The sequence below is a fragment of the Topomyia yanbarensis genome, chromosome 1 (genome assembly GCF_030247195.1).
Source record: "Topomyia yanbarensis strain Yona2022 chromosome 1, ASM3024719v1, whole genome shotgun sequence".
NCBI lineage: Eukaryota > Metazoa > Arthropoda > Insecta > Diptera > Culicidae > Topomyia > Topomyia yanbarensis.
This window is the reverse complement of record NC_080670.1, coordinates 197,452,192-197,468,855: the sequence shown is the minus strand read 5'-3', so window position 1 is coordinate 197,468,855 and position 16,664 is coordinate 197,452,192. Positions and strand designations below refer to the sequence as shown.

The 16,664-nt window shown below is 44.0% G+C and overlaps 1 protein-coding gene across 2 annotated transcripts; it reads right to left on the bottom strand.

Annotated features, from left to right (window-relative positions):
* Positions 1–5,852: 5,852 nt before the first annotated feature.
* LOC131687002 (uncharacterized) lies at positions 5,853–10,940 on the bottom strand. Of its 2 annotated transcripts, none has more exons than XM_058971041.1 (5): positions 10,809–10,940; positions 10,255–10,308; positions 9,950–10,182; positions 9,492–9,647; positions 5,853–8,290 (listed from the first exon to the last, which is right to left on the bottom strand). In XM_058971041.1, the coding sequence occupies exons 3-5, from the start codon at positions 10,146–10,148 to the stop codon at positions 7,959–7,961; spliced, it is 687 nt and encodes a 228-aa protein (XP_058827024.1). In that variant the 5' UTR covers positions 10,149–10,182; positions 10,255–10,308; positions 10,809–10,940; the 3' UTR covers positions 5,853–7,958. The 2 variants fall into 2 exon arrangements, with proteins under 2 accessions (XP_058827024.1, XP_058827030.1); XM_058971047.1 differs by lacking the exon at positions 10,809–10,940 and adding an exon at positions 10,494–10,717.
* Between the last annotated feature and the right edge of the window lie 5,724 nt (positions 10,941–16,664).

Sequence of the window (16,664 nt, the reverse complement as noted above, 5' to 3'; positions counted from 1 at the left end):
ATCGTTCGTCTAACTTCACTGGTGCTTCCACAGGCTATATCCTCTTGTGTCGGTTACTCTACAGCCCACTTCACAGCTCAACTGCTCGGTTAACTGTTCCAACATTAGGTTCAACTGTTCCACTGTCAACCTTGTAACAGCTGCACATGAAGACGCCGTTAATATTGGCGATCACGAAACCTTTTGCTCACGAGTTTTCTGAAACTAAGTCGGAGCCTCGCTTGATCCATGAAATAGCTTACACTTTCATCCATTTAGTTCCGGTCCTTTCTCTTGCTTTCCGTCATTTTCTCCATCTACTACGCTATATAGATCCTCAGCGTACTTGAGCTCTTTTGCCTTGAACTCCCCTCGGATATTATGCTGTGGCAAGTTACCACAAGGCATTTAATTCTAGTTTCAGTGAACCGTTTAGCTCCCGTTTTCGTGAGCTATTTGGCTTTCGTCTCAGTGATCCATTTAGCTCTTGATACTATTAGCCATTTAGCTGTGGTTTGTGTGAGCCATACAGTTCCCAGTTTTGTTGCGATCTATTCGAATAGTCCCCGGCGGTAAACTCACCTTAATCCGACTGAGAGTTCTCCGGCGGCGGAATTTCTCCCGAAACTGATACCTGTTTCCTTGAGCCATTTAGCTCCCAGGCGGTAAAACTATCCTGATCCGACTGAGACTACCCCGGTGGCGGAATTTCTCTCGGTACTGGTGTCCTTTTCGTCAACCAATTTACTCCCAGCTTTGTCGCGATGCAAATGAGCCATTTATCTCTCCGGTACACTCCGCCACGAGCCTACCGGTAGGGTTCGCGGTCTTTCGCTACTATTTTCACTACGAGGAATTATTCTCAGAAGATAACTTTCGCAAAAGAAACTTAGAGAATCCTATTTAAAATATTAGGGATATTTTTGTTTAATATATTCAATTTTTCAAATCGAATTTGAATTTCCCCTCCCGCTACTACGCCACTGTTTCACAGATTTTCATACCTGGTGCATATCAACGCTTTTTTGTGAAAAGGGCGATACTTACAAATGTAAACATAAGGCTTTTTTCATACATGCGAATGAGGGCTTTGAAACGCAACAAATTAACCTAAAAATTTTGATTCTACGATATTGCTTTCTTAAACTACAGCGAAAAATACAACGGGCGAAATTTTGTTTGTTTATTTAAAGTTTCGCCCTCTACGCTCCATGTAAACAAACAGAGCGATACTTTTTTTGCTAGCAGTTTAGAGGCGAAACTGCTATTTTCGTATTTTTTACGATTATCAAGCTGATACCAGCTGTAAATAGTAACAATGATCGCTATTGAAAAAAACACGGACGAAATCGGTAGTGTAGAACGGTAGTTATTGTAAAAAAACGTAAGGGCGATATTTCAATGCTGATAGGTGGGACCGAAAAAGTAAACAATCGCCAAAGGGGCGATACTATCATTTTGTCAATTTCAATAGCAAAAACAAATTTTAATTTAATAATTTCAAATACTTTATGAAGTTTTGGGTTTCGATCTTTGAATCATGCAATCTAGGATGTAAAAACACAATAGTTCTTAAATAGGAAATAAAACCAAGTTTGGAAATATTCACTGTTGATTTTCTTTGAATGGTATCACTGCTAGTATCGCCCTTTTCAAGAAAAAGCGTTGATATACTCTACACTTTCGTAAAGGGTCCGTAGCCAGTAATATTAGATTTGTGCCATCCATTTTGCTTTACAGTGCCACACTGCACGGACTGAAGAAAAAATATCTATCCGCTCTGAGAGTATCTGTCCGAATGGGGAATACAACTTATAGACTCATCATCTGTCTGTGGATTTCAAGCGAGCGTACGATTAAGTCAAACGAAATGAAATATGGCAAATGACGGTTGAACAAGGTGGTGCAAATGTTTGGAAATATGATCACGAGATATCACATGCTTCTTGGCTCCACGAACGACATCGACATCATTGAAGTCGATCGAAGAGCAGTAGGGGAGATGTTTTTGCCTTTTGAAGTGAATGCTACGGGAAGCGGACTGACTATGAACTCTGACAGAACAAGCAGAGCTGGTAGAGAACGAGGCAGTTCAAACGGTGTTGGCTCAAGAGTGAATTGTACGATACGAGGTCAGCTAAAGCCCCGTACCCTACCGTCTCGCACAAAGATTGCTCCAGAGTATTCGCTGACACTCCTTGCTGTCCTGCACGGTCATGAGATATGAACGTTGAAGGAGATAGATTATCGCGTGTTTTGGAGATACTCGGCGTCACAATGAAGAATGGCGCAGACGCAAATCACGAGCTGTACTAAGTGTACAAACATGCTGATAAAGCTCGACAGACTACAGCTAGTAAAAATTAACGACGTCTTTGTGTGCAGCTGTTACGCTCCTCCAAGGTGGACAGTGAAGCAGTTCTGCCAAATGCTAGAGCAGCTGATCAATCGGAAACCGGTAGTCATTGGCGGTGACTTCAACGCCTGGGCTATGTGGAGTGGGGCAGTAGAGTAACCAACACAAGAGCAGGAAGCTGTAGCGAAGTTAAACGTACGATTGTGCAATGAAGGTTCTGTTAGCGCATTTCAGAGAGATGGGAGGGAGTCTATCATAGACGTCACATTCTGTAGTCCTTCATTGACGGCGAGCTGCGATCCTGGTATATCCGGACATGTTCAGTATGGTGCTGGAGAAGTGTCTAAATGAAGGCAAATTCCCCAAAATGTGGAAGGTCCAGAAGTTGGTGTTGCTACCAATGCCAGGGAAGTCACCTGGCTATCCGGCCTCGTACAGGATGTCTGCTGGATACAATTGGAAGACTCCTGGAAAGGATAATCCTAAACAGGTTGACGAAATTCACGGAAGGTGAGCGCGGACTGTCCAAGATGCAATTCGGATTCCGCAAAGGAGCATCGTCAGTGGATGGAATTCGGACAGTTCTCGAGAGTGCTGAGAAGGCATCAAGCTGCAAATAGCTCACCATGAGACGGAGGTGTTGTTGGTCAGCAACTGCATAGCGGTTCAGCAGATGCAGATCGACATCGAAGGGGACATGATTGAATCGAAGCGTGCACTGAAGCAATTGGGAGTGACAATCCACGACCGGTTTAGCTTCAACAACCACGTCGACTACGGTTGCGCAAAGTCGGCGAAGGCAACGAACGCAATAGCGAGAATCATACCAAACGTCCGCGGCCCGAAAAGCAGCACAAGACGTCTGCTATCTACTGTTTCGTCATCGATACTCCGATATGGGGTTCCTACCTGGGGTGCTGCGCTGAAAACCAAGCGGAACCGTGAAAAGCCGAACAGGACATTCCGGCTGATGGCCGTACGAATCGCGAGTGCTTACAGAATAATATCGCTGGAGGCAGTATGCGTTATCGCCGAAATGATCCCCATCTGCATGATCCGCTAGCGAATGGCGGATCTCAATAGTAGCGTGTCTGTAAGAACATACGTACCTGGAACTATTGAGAACCAGAGCTACAGGTCCCAAGCCCTGGTAAAGGAGGATGGTTGTGATGATCTGGGCCGAGGTCACCACGTAAAGCAAGATAGGTCATAATTCCAATTACAAGGCGTGAAGCGACCTGTGCCGAGGGATGAATAATCGAGGGGGTGAAAAAGATGCTCGATCGTTAACGGAGCCTGCAGTGTACCTGGGCAACAGTAAGCGTCCCTTACCCCGTTACTGCGGAGCTCTGGCGTGGCGGACCTTTCTTTCTCGCGCAACTCGTGGGTATCAACATGAATGAAGTGAATAAAAATAAAAAACAATAAACAAACGGAGGTGCCGAACCCCTTTGCTAGAGGTGGTTTGGCGAGTTCTCCTCTCCGTGGGGAGAGTAGTGGAGCGACAAGTGCTGTATCCGATAGCACCAGTGACCCCCCCCCCCCCAGCAGTGGTAGAAAATAGCCCTACCAACGCGCTGGACGGGCCACTATCCGCGATGCGCAAAGTGGTGGAGCAGCTCGATGCAATAATCGAGTTCACTAGCGCGAAACAAAATATTAGCAAGGAGCTGAAGCAGCCTGCTGATGCTTCGGAAAGCTGTTCGTGTCGCAAAACAGGAACAGCAGGCTTACGCCAAGAGGGTAGAATGTCGGGAGAAGTCCGACAGAGAAACCCAGACAGTGGCCTCCAAGAGGGAGGGAAGCGAGAAGGTCGACATAGGTACCCAGACAGGGGTCCTCCCTTTCCCCTTCTATGGAGCAGCCATGTCGCTCGAAGCGGCGGCTGAGTTCCCCTCGAAGGACAAAGGCAAGGGCAAGCGCAAGACGGCGTCGAACGCTAAGCGCCCTTGGAGGTCACCAGGCGAGGGTGAAAAAACCAACACCACACGGCGTGTAACCGTCACGGCCAAACGCCAGGCGTTTGGTCGAGGTAACCTAGGGCGAGAGTGACCTCGCTGGGCAGAGCGATGGTACCAGCAACCCGGCGCAACCGGGGCAGGGGGCATAAACCCCTGGACGCTGGTGACCAAGAAGAGGCCTTGTGGTTAAAAACCGACAAGGACAAATACGCCGACATCCTAAAGTCGATGAGGGCGGCCAAAAGCCTCTCGGCCCACGGGCAAGACGTGCGCAGCGTGAGACGCACCAACACAGGCGAAATGCTTCTGGTAATGAAGCGAGGCGCACAATCTAGTGCAGTGTACAAGGCCTTGGCCCAACAGGTCCTGGGTGAAGGCGCCCAGGTCAGGCGGAAATGGCTCTCCGGTATGCCCAATTAGCATACCCCAGCCGCCTTCAGTGGATAGGTGCTATTGGTGCCTTGAGCCCGGCCATAAATCTTACGAGTGTAAGGGCACAGACAGAAGCAAACTATGTCGTCGCTGCGGCGAAGAGGGGCATAAGGAGCGGGATTGCACTAAGGCGCACAAGTGCCTTATCTGCACCGCTAAGAAGCAAGCCCGTAATCATGCTATGGGCGGACGTAGAATGTTACCAGCGAAGAAATGCACGTAATGCAAGGAGACTGATCCGAGCGGACTCGTTAGGTAAATGGTAGCAAGAGTGGGACAATGCGGAGAAAGGAAGGTGAACCCACCGATTCATCCCAAATGTGTCGGCTTGGGCTTGCATCGGTTTGGACATGCTTCGTCACCCCTTTGCCATGGAGTGTGCGAACGTGCAAGAGACACCGGATCACGCGTTCTTCGAATGCCCTAGGTTCGAGGAAGTCCGAATGGGTATGCCTGATTAAACAGTGGACAATATCGTCGAAGAGATGTGCCACGACTAGCATATCTGGGATGCTGTCAACAGAGTGGTTACAAGTATACTCTGCGAGCTGCAGAGAAAGTGGTGGTTCCTTCGAAGTAGCGCCATTAACTAGAAAGCCGACGTGAAACCACAAATCGGGTTTCGGGAGAAATTCGGCCGCCGGGGAACTCTCCGCCGGTGTAGAGCAAGTCCACCGCCGGGGACCAATTGAGTAGTACGCGACGTTTCACCGGGTTCGTGTCGTCTGGGCGCCAGTGAGCCGGACGTCAGACTTCACGGGAATCGCCGGACCGACCTCGACACCCTACCGGGTAGCTCGTGAGTAGGTTAGATACACCGCTGGGGATTAGAGCGAGTAGATCGCGTTGAATGGTTAGAAGTGGGTTGTTGGGGTATCGTAATAGATGGAAACAAGAAGCAAGAGAAGATTCGAGTTATATCAAAACTCAAACGTTAGACACGAAAGTGAATCGTAAGTCCCACAGAGTGTCAATACACTACAGGGCAGGCTTTTTAAAACTTACTATAAAAAAGACTATAATTGTCTGGGTGTACAAAGAGACTGATCCACGATCGCGCGAACTGAAATAACCCTGGATTTCTCAAAACTTCAACCGTGCTCGTTTAAAGAAAGAATGTGATGTTTTATTTTTACCAATTCAACTTTTTTATTAGGGGGTCTCTCGGTGTCACAATATTCGTTTTTCGTTTCGTTTTGTCTGCATGGCGCACCGCACAGAGAGAGAGCGTGAGAGAGCAGGTATGAAACAATAGGTTTTTTCTTCTAGTTTTTTTTTTCTTCAAAAATAACATACCACAAGTTCTAAAATCTTTTCTCGTTTTTTTTACTGTCTCTATGCGACTATATAAATGTGCTACTACAAAAGTACACAGTAATAATAATGATGTTTTCGTTTGCTATGTTATCACTTGCTTCGATCAAATACCTTCTGCGTGTTACCTATTGCACCCCTTTTTGCGTCCTGCAGAGTGCACCCCTGGACGAATCTGCTCCGAAATGTGTTTTTGTAAGTGTGTGAGTGTAAATGTTGTGTTTGTGTACCTTTCATCCACTAGTCGGTGTGTATAAACCATTCCTAAGGATGGTAAAGAGATGATCGTTAGCCTCCTAACGGTCGCCATGTTTAACAATAAAATTGTTCCGTTTGACAGAAAATTATTTTCAAAAATTACAGCTACTGATAAACTTCGAAGGAAAATTTAAAAAGCAGTCTTCCCATATGCACATCGTACACACAATGTTCTCCCTGGTTCTGTGCTCATATTAAACCCACACTTCGTGTACGAGCTCAAACCCACTATTTCGTACCTAAACACGTGCACATGTTCGCCATGTACGTGCACGGTGTGCGTACACATCGGTTCGTGGCACCAGTTTTCTCTTTCTAACTCTCATCGTCACTAGCGCTGACTGTTTTTGCCATGTGCGAATCGGTCTCGTGTATGCACCCGGTGTACGTACACGGATGTTTGAACTAGCGTTTGCACATCGTTCGCTTGAGTTCGATGTTCGAGGCAAACTTGCACATCGAGACGAAGCATTTTTGAAGTTGAACGCGTGCACGAAATTTTGTACACAGGTACAAAATTGTACGTGTTCATGGGAAGTCTATTAAAAAGTATTCATCAAAATATAAATGAACAAGCGGATGATACCTGTGTAGTAGTCGTTTGAGAGTAAATTCGTGCTTGTTGTAGGTTTGTATGAGCTTTCTATTGTGCCTATTTTGGAATGGAACGGAATACTGAATAAATATGTATATAATTGCACTCTTTGCTCTTGTATAGTGTTACTTTTCTAACGAAAATTAATATTAGTAAAATGCAATAAAAAAACTAAGTACTTAATCTAGACTCGCTGGTGTGAATACATTTTTTTTGTCAACTAAGTAAATGCCGTGTTTTCGCATTAAATTTTTAGCGTGTTTGTAAGTACTGACAAAGCTACGGTATTTCAAAATTGATTTTATAAAATGGGAGTGGATGGAATTAGGTTAGGTTTATTTTTCATTTATCCTCACTCCTAAATTATTCTGCAAACATCCGAAATTCTAAAAAATTGGAGGATGGTATTCAAACAACAAAGCAATACAAGCCATGATAAACCATGTTTACAACCTTCCAGTCTAGATTTAAATGGATTCTAACGGAAAAAAGTGGACGGAAGTGGAACCCTCTTATCAGTCTCTTGTAAAATTCGAACGACTACAAGAAAAGTAAGTTGATTTTAATTTACCTATAGACGAATGTTTACCGTAGCTTTTCGATAGCGGTGAGATTTTCTAGAATAGTACGGTCAAGGAAAACTAGGTACTACTATTACTAAACTAAATTTTGAAATGTAAGTAAAACTAATACGCTTAAAGTCAGCTGTTGTACAATAATCTTTGTCAGATCCAATAAACCTGACTTTATATTGAAACTTTTCCTCGCGAGATTCGCTGTTAATTCGTCACCTTGTCACTAACCGTAGTTCCAAATTTTCGTCATATTCCCAATATATGCTTTTTGTTGAAATTCTGAACGAATCAAACATCAAAAAATAATCTCATTGCTTTGTTTGGTTACCTTTCCCTTTTCCCAGTCAAATAAAACCTTATTTCGTGCACCTTTCTTTTCGAAACTGTTCGCACAGAAGCTTTAAGCTTATCCTAGCGATACAAAACAAACCATCCCCGCCTGTCCAACCCAATCCACCCTAGTTCGCCTACCACTCATCCTCCTCTTCCTAAGCATCCTCCGCGGTACCACCGCCGCCAATCGGTCGCAGAACAATCCTCGGATCGGGATCCAGCATTCGATCCGACTCTTCGGCACTACTCAAACACGAATCCTTACTATCGGGCATCAGATTTCGCCGTTCCTCGTCCTCCTGGCGGGTAGGAATCTCGGAAACCGGTGCATACTGTGTGTGCGAAACAAGCGGATCCGTACTCGGGTTCAGTGCCAAAATCTGCCCACCGCTGCTACCCTGCAGCTGCCGTGCCAAGCCCTGCTTCTTGGTGAGGGTGCACGGGCAGACGCAGTTCCGGCGCCAGTCGGCAACCTTGATGTAGAGACCTGAGGGGTGTGCAGATAATGGTTAGTGATTGTAAGAACAACAATATAATGTACGCAACACAAATTGTGTCCGTTTTTTGAGCTAGCGTAGTTCTGCAAACATGGTTTTAGACAATTTTCTCCTTAATGGAGAAAAAATAGTGTTTACCTAAATTATTCTCCACTAAGGAAAAATATAGCATAGCGAATCTTGCATTAGCTTACTAAGGGGCCGTACACAAATGACGTAGCTTTTTTTCGGCGATTTTTGAACCCTCCCTTCCCCCTCGTAGCATTTGGTCACAAAATTCTAACCTCCCCCTCGTAAAAAACGTAGCATTTACCTATCCCCTCCCCCTCGTCCCATGCAAAGCGCTACATATGTTTTTCAATTATTCTAAATACATGTCCTTTCAAAATGTTTGCCGACTTTTATCAACATTTTAATTTTAAAAGCAAATTGCGTGCAAAATAAGCCCATTTCATGACTTATATAGTGTTGATAGTTTTGTTTTGAATTTTATTTTTCAAGGGGAGCATGAAGACAAGTTCTCTCAGTTCACAATCGTGCATCTGCCAATGATTCTAAGAACCATTCGTTCAACTAAATTACCAAATTTTGTTTGGTTGAATTCGAAGTGAAAATTTAATTCAGCTTCCAAACTAAGTCTACTAGTTAGCAACATTAGCTAACTAATGTAGAAAGTTAAATCCGCATACAAAATCTTTTCGTATTTTTGCGATCTTGTAATTCCGCGAATCGTAAAATTTACCTCATGAAAAACCGCATCAAAAGTAACTTGTTTGAAGTTAAATTCATTTATCTAGGGAATGGAGGATCATTAAATTGTTTTCTCTAAACAATGGGTTTTAAACTTAATGCTACGTCGCACAACTTCTGACCCTACCCTCCCCCTCATCACACTTCGTCACAAATTTGGTATACCCTCCCTACCCCCCAAAATGCTACGTCATTTATGCATGGCCCCTAAGCCAAACCAACTGTTTCGATTTCATTAGTTCTCATCAGCTTAAAATGAGCTCCTTTTCTTGCGGGACGTCACGCTTGACTAGGGGTTTGCTCAGAAACACAAGTTGTCTCCGTTTTTGGACCTAGCGTCAATTCGGCGCTAGCTTAATCCTGTCACTAAGTTAGTATCAGATTCTGATAAGAAAAAGTCGAAACGCAAATTCCATAACTAATATGATGTACGAGATTTACCGAGAAGAACGAAACCCAGGATCGTTACGAGAACGCCGGAAACAATCAAACCGATGTCAAGCTCTTCCTCGGGAATACTTCCTCCGTCTGGGTGTGCCTCCGGGTGTTGCTCCGTATCGGAATAGTCGGCTGAGCCGCTGGCAATCATGGTGATTCCTAAAAAGGTATTTTAACTGTTTATTTTGTTTAAAAATGTAAATCAAGAAAAACGAACGAAATCCAAATAAAATTTCAAGGCAAAACGGCGCCATTTCACCAGGTACCTGCCTTGTAAAACTACAATGCAGCAAAACCTTGAAAATGTTCGCCTAACTCTTCCGGAAGTGACCATGACCTTCGCCTGCCTAACCAGAGCGAAAACCAAACTCCCACCTTCCCCACACCAGCACACACACGCACAGTAGTCGCTTTAAAAAATAAACCAGCCCACCACCGACCAGGGGCCAAAATTCTCTTACCCGCAGCCAACGAAATGAGTCCAAAAATCAACACCGACATCTGGGCAGCTGGCTTCCGGAGCATTTTCAGCGAGGAAGCGGCCGCTGTTTGAGCCAACAGTCCACCGCCGCTACTGCCACCACCACCACCATTACCAGTTCCCGGACGGGCTTCGTAGGAAACCGTTGTCGGCTGATAAACGGGACCACTTCCAGGCATTCCGATATTCGATTGTCGTTTCTACGATAAAATCCTGCGCGAATAAAATAAAAACTATGTTTAGCGAAACAAAAACAACCCGTAAAACGGAAGTTCCTGCGCTCACCTTTATGCGAGAATATGCTGCAAATTGCCAATCTAGCCGTGCGGTGGTAATTCACTGTTTGCGTGTGAGAAAGGTAAAAAAACGTGTTATTTATGATTCATTCGATCGAAAACATCAACGCAGGTGAAGGAAAGTGCTCTCCTGTTTTCTCGTTCAGCTTCCTCTCTATCTCTCTCTCTTTCCTTTACTACATAGAGGGCTACGGGCAAAGAATTTGATTAATCGCAAGTACCACCTACACTGCTGGTAGTAGTGGTAATTGTAGAAAAATGCTACTACATTTTCCTGTTTCGTTCCTCCATAATTGCATACGTATTATGTTTTGTCTTCCAGCTTCGCCTTATTTGGACTGCGCTCCACCTTGTTTTTCTGCTGCTTATTCTTCTTCGTCGCGAAGTTTCCGAACGCACTAAACTCTTTGCAGCTGGAACTTTTCATCCGTTATGAGCGAAATTTTCGACACCAACCCTGCCTAGTGTCGGATCGCACGGGGAAAACTTTCCCGGAGAACAACATCCTTCACTAATTGGTGCAATTTTCCAATCGTTTCCTACCTGAAAAGTTACTTTTCCTGTTTGATTTTCCACCGCAGCACTTCGCGAACGCTCTTGTTGTCACTCTCTGTGGCTCTGCTGCTGCTGGTCTGACAGAATCGGGTGTACCAGTGTACTGTTATTCCAGTTGGAATCTTGCTTGGAATCGGAACTCACGGGCCTCCAAACACTCTCCCGAACTCGCGTACACTCAAGTTTTTTTTTACGCGGTTTTTTTTTTTGCGCGGTATTTTTTTACGCGGTTTTTTTACGCGGTTTTTTTACGCGGATTTTGAAATTTACGCGGTTTTCATTTACGCGGAATTTGAAATTTACGCGGTTTTCATTTACGCGGATTTTGAAATTTACGCGGTTTTCATTTACGCGGTTTTTGAAATTTACGCGGTTTTCATTTACGCGGATTTTGGAATTTACGCGGTATCCATCAATGAGGTTCCCTTTATCGCGGATTCTTAAATTTAAGTGGTCTTCATTTACGCGGATTTTGAAATTTACGCGGTTTTCATTTACGCGGATTTTGAAATTTACGCGGTTTTCATTTACGCGGATTTTGAAATTTACGCGGTTTTCATTTACGCGGTTTTCATTTACGCGGCTCGTATCCCCCGCGTAAAAAAAAACCTGAGTGTATTTTGAATATTAGTTTTCGCCTTTTCGCTCATTCTCTCGCGGTGAGCGACCGGTGTAACAACTTTTGGGTTAGGATAAAATTTGAGTTTCGATTCGATACGGTTTTTGATACGTAGGTACATAGTACATGAATTTGCCAAAACAAGAATATAAAAATTCTCGTCTATAACACGATTAGGGCGTTCAAGCCAACTGGGAAAATACACTTCGAGGAAAACCCCTGTTAGTATCTTTAATATTAGCAATATTTATGAACGCATTTGGTGCTCATTGTAGATAACTTTACCTTATCACTAGAACTTAGCGACCATCTCATGCAGCTCAGGATGGGCAGGGTTCGCAGGCACTCACATTGCGACGACACCTAGTGCTCGGTGTTGGATGCATAATGTTTAGTGTTTGCTTACAGGGTGACATCTTCATCTTTGATTCACCACCCCCCGCCCCTAAGAACGGTTGTTTTCAAAATCGTCGAATGAAATACATTCGTTGGACAACGTCCAAATAACCGTTCAACAGATGTCCATCGTTGGACCCGTGTTGATCGATTTTGAAAGCTTTTACCGAGATCTCAGTAGAAGAGACGTTTGTTTTACCGAAACTCGGAAAATAAATCGCTGAAAATCAGTAAATTAAAGCCACTTTGCGGTGTTATCAGTTGGAAAATTTTACTGACTGTTAAGTTGTGCGTACCCGATCAGAAACACATAACAAAAAGTTTTCAAAACAATATCTTGCGTTGTTACTTGTTATAATTTTCTGTTATTTTCTAGGGGCAGATCACTCTAAGAATGTATAACAAATTTGCATCAAATTGAAAAAAATGCATTTAATTTCCATTTTTGCATCAGCTTTGCACTGCCTCGCAGAAAAGTTTGTTTAACAAACGTCCTACACTGATCCACTTTGTTCGACGTTTTGTTAAATGTAGGGCTAGTTTTTCTGTAGGGTTTTGACGTCTTACACGCAACGCAAACAACATTGCACGCAACGCAAAAACATTGCACGCAACGCAAAAACATTGCACGCAACGCAAAATACATTACGAATTTCTATTTTGATGGAAATAAATGCATTTAATTTCGCTGATTTTAAAAAATGCATCACAAGCGATCTGCCCCTAGGTTATTTTAACTACTAACGAGACCTAATTTATAACTCAATATGTTACGAAAATTGTATTCTGTTATAATCTTGTTATTTCATTCTGATCAGGATAAGTTACCGAATTGAATTGAGTGTGTATGGATTCTGTTCTAGCTATAGACTATAGTCACAGGCGAAAACAATAACGATGAAAACAGCTAGAACAATTCGCATAATTATCACGATATCTGCTCATTGCTGATCAAGGATGAAAAAAATCGTTCGGTCTAGTAATTTATTGTCGTGGATTTCGAGCTTTCTCCATTCTAGCTTCTCTCCGCAGCAAACGTTGTCGAGTGAATCTTGAACTAGTGATGTCCTTTTTTAATCATTCATTCATTTATTTAGTTCAACATCAATTTCATGATAACACTGAATCTATTTGTCTCCACAATACTCGATTTGCAGCTGCAGCTCTCCAACGTCGGTTACGTCCAACACTCGCCAAATCATGTTCCACCTCGTCCGCCCATCGTGCTCTCTGCGCTTCTCGCCTTCTTGTACTAACCGGATCATCAGCGAACACCATCTTTTGCAGGATTGTTGTCCGGCATTCTTGCAACATTCCCTGCCCACCGTATACTTCCAGCTTTAGCTACCTTTTGGATACATAGAGTGCAGCAAGCTCGTGGTTCATCCTTCGCCGCCACACACTGTTCTCCTGCACACCGCCGAATATCGTCCTTAGCACCCGTCGCTCAAAAACTCCTAGCGCTTGCAGGTCCTCCTCGAGCATGGTCCAAGTCTCGTGCCCGTAGAGAACCACCGGTCTTATAAGCGTTTTGTACATGGTGAATTTGGCGCGGGGGTGTATCTTTCTTGACCGCAGTTTCCTCTGGAGCCCATAGTAGGCCCGACTTCCACTGATGATGCGTCTTCGGATTTCATGGCTCACGTTATTGTCAGCCGTTAGTAAGGATCCTAGGTAGACAAAATCCTCCACTACCTCGAAGGTATCCCCGTCGATCGTAACGCGGTTTCCTTGCAGGATCCTGTCGTTTTCGGTTCCGCATACTAGCATATACTTTGTTTTGGACGCATTTACCACCAGTGCGACCTTCGCGTTTCAGGCGGGTGTACAGGGCCGCCACCGTTCCAAATGTTCGGGCGGTAATGTCCATGTTGTCCACGAAGCATACAAATTGGCCGGATTTCGTGAAGATCATGCTCCGGCTGTTGAGCCCGGCTCGTCGCATCACTCCTTCCAGAGCGATGTTGAATAGGAGACACGAGAGTCCATCACCTTGTCTCAGTCCCAGTCGAGTCAGCTTCCCGGGAAAGCTGTTTTCGTCTATGATTTTCCATAGCTTTACGCGGTCGATACTGTCGCATGCCGCCTTGAAGTCGGTGAACAGGTAATGCGTTGGGACCTGGTATTCACGGCATTTCTGGAGGATTTGCCGTACGGTGAAGATCTGGGCCGTTGTCGGCCGGCCATCAATGAAGCCGGCTTGATAACTTTCCACGAACTCGTTTACTTTAGGTGATAGACGACGGAAGATGATCTGAGATAGCACTTTGTAGGTGACATTCAAAATGGTGATCGCTCGGAAGTTCTCACACTCCAAATGGTCGCCTTTCTTGTGAATGGGGCAGATCACCCCTTCTTTCCTCTGGTAGATGTTCGGTTTCCCAGATCCTGACTACTAACCGGTGCAGACAAGTAGTCAACTTTTCCGGACCCAACTTGATGAGTTCTGCTGCAATATCATCTTTGCCAGCTGCTTTGTTGTTCTTGAGCTGTTGGATGGCATCCTTAACTTCCCTCAACGTGGGAGTTGGCTCATTCCCGTCCTCAACTGCACTGACGTAGTCAAATCCTCCGTTGCCTTGGTCATCTGTACCTACATTCTCCTCGTCGTTCAGGTGCCCGTCTTAGGCGCTGCTTCCACCTTTCGATCACCTCACGGTTGTCCATCAGCAGGCTCCCGTCCTTATCTGTACATATTTCGGCTTGCGGCACGAAGCCTTTGCGGGATGCGTTGAGCTTCTGGTAGAACTTCCGTGTATCTTGAGAACGGCACAGCCTAGGGCGTGACACTCTTTTATAAATATATTTCCCCTGATTTTATATTTTTTATACTCCCCTATATTTATTTATATTCGTCTATAAAAGTTATAACTGTATTCGAATTGTGAAAAGTTCGAACGAAATTCGAACAGCCGTTACCATAGTAGTCTTAGTTACGCATGTGATCAAATAAAAACAATGAAAAATGGTAAGTACGCATTTATATTTACACATAATTTTTTTTACCAACGATCCTTTTATCCCCTCACTATTCATTAGATTCGGTTTAACGGCAGCTTAGAATCTGTCAAATGTATGCCTGATTGATTTCCACGGTGGAATATCGATTCCAATCAACATATGTGAATTTTTTCATTCAACCGCACAATGTCCCGCACTAAGGAAAATGTTCCCCATAGTTTCGTGCCAAGGAAAACTTCCCCCAGTTTTTTCGGTTAGAAAATCTATTGGACAAGTGTACTGCGAAATGCTGCATAACGGAACGGAGGTTGTTAAAAGATCATCAAGTCTAGCTAATTAATCAGGTGGAAACTTTTTTTTCACCACAAAACTAGGTAGAGCTGAAGATAACCGCTATCACCGCGGGTGACCGATTCAACGGATTTACCACTTCACCGCCTGCAAAAAATCAACGTCAAAAGAATTATAAAAAATGCGAATGCAATCGTTACACTTACGCAAACAACCGTAGTCCGCAGTTCCCTAACAATTATTAAATGCTACAAAGTATTTCTCCACTAATCTCGATCCAACATTCTGGATCTGAATGTCTTAACATTCAATCAATAGAACAGCAGTGGCATCAACAACAACAGCAGCGGCTACCTACATCCCCTGAAAAAACTATAACCATCACAACTTAAAACCCGCAAATCAACAACATAATCACCGAAAAGTAATTCCAACATTTGGACCAATAGCAAAAAACATCCATCATGACAAAAATCACGTAATAATCAAAATACGCCTAAATGGTCATATCTACAAACGTGAAAGGTAAGTAAAATTTAGTTAACGAACTTATCCAATATTGTGGTGTTGAATCAAAATGCATTTATTTTACGAAGGGTGAACCCTGCGGCAGACAAAGTGTGAACGATCCAAGCCAATCATTGTCAAACGCAGAAGACCATTAATTAGCAACAACAGTTGTAGCAACAAGCAAAATTTGAAACTATCATCACCCAGCGTTCGCAGCATCAGACACAGCAACGGTCCATTCAGGTACAACAGCATACAATACAATGCAATGCAGCTCCGAGCAGTGGGAGCACCGCAAGCAGGAAGAACCACTATTCAGTTGGTGCAGCGTCCGCAGCAAGGTTAGTTAGTTATTTTATTTCGAACGGATCAGTACATTGTATTCAACTTTCTGCTAGAAGGCCATCTTTTGAAGCCAACACAATGCAATAGCATGGACGACATGTACACCGGAATAGGAATGCAATCCCCCTGATTGTAGCGCAATAAATATATCCTTTGAAGAAAAAGATCGCGCTAAAAATCACATCTCTTTCAGATCGAATTGGCCACAAATCGTTCAACAGTAGTGTAGCAGGACACAACCGATCAACTACAAACACAACAGCAAGCTGCTCGGACAGGATTTTTTTCTTTCGGTATCTTTCACAATGCCTCTCCTCCAACCGTTCTTTTTAATATGTAGTGACTGTCGATTTACAGACCAAACATGTGTTTGAGGTGCAAACGGGACAATCGTGTATGTGACTCGTTTGTAAAAAGCGCATATGACAAACTATCGGGAAAAAACACGGCATAGCTGAACGAGAGCCAGGTAATATCGCCAACTAGTTCAATATCAATCCATCTTACCATCAAACCGTACTGATTTGGCATTTGCTTCTTTCGAATAGGAACAAATCCGCTAGGCAGATGACACGCAAAGGTCGATTTTGGTGGAATCGCAGATCGCGCACGCGAGATCGTTCTGAAAGAACCGCAAGCCAGTCCCATCTAATATGGGATTTCCTATCCACATGGGACAGATTTGCGATTATAGACAGTTATGCCTCTTTAAGATCCAAAGT

Excerpts from the sequence above, each read along its gene's own strand:
- LOC131687002 (XM_058971041.1), bottom strand. The coding sequence starts at position 10,148 with ATGCCTGGAAGTGGTCCCGTTTATCAGCCGACAACGGTTTCCTACGAA. Across the intron at positions 9,648-9,949 it reads ACTCATTTCGTTGGCTGCGG|GAATCACCATGATTGCCAGC; the intron begins GTAAGAGAATTT and ends ATACCTTTTTAG. Across the intron at positions 8,291-9,491 it reads CCTGGGTTTCGTTCTTCTCG|GTCTCTACATCAAGGTTGCC; the intron begins GTAAATCTCGTA and ends CACACCCCTCAG.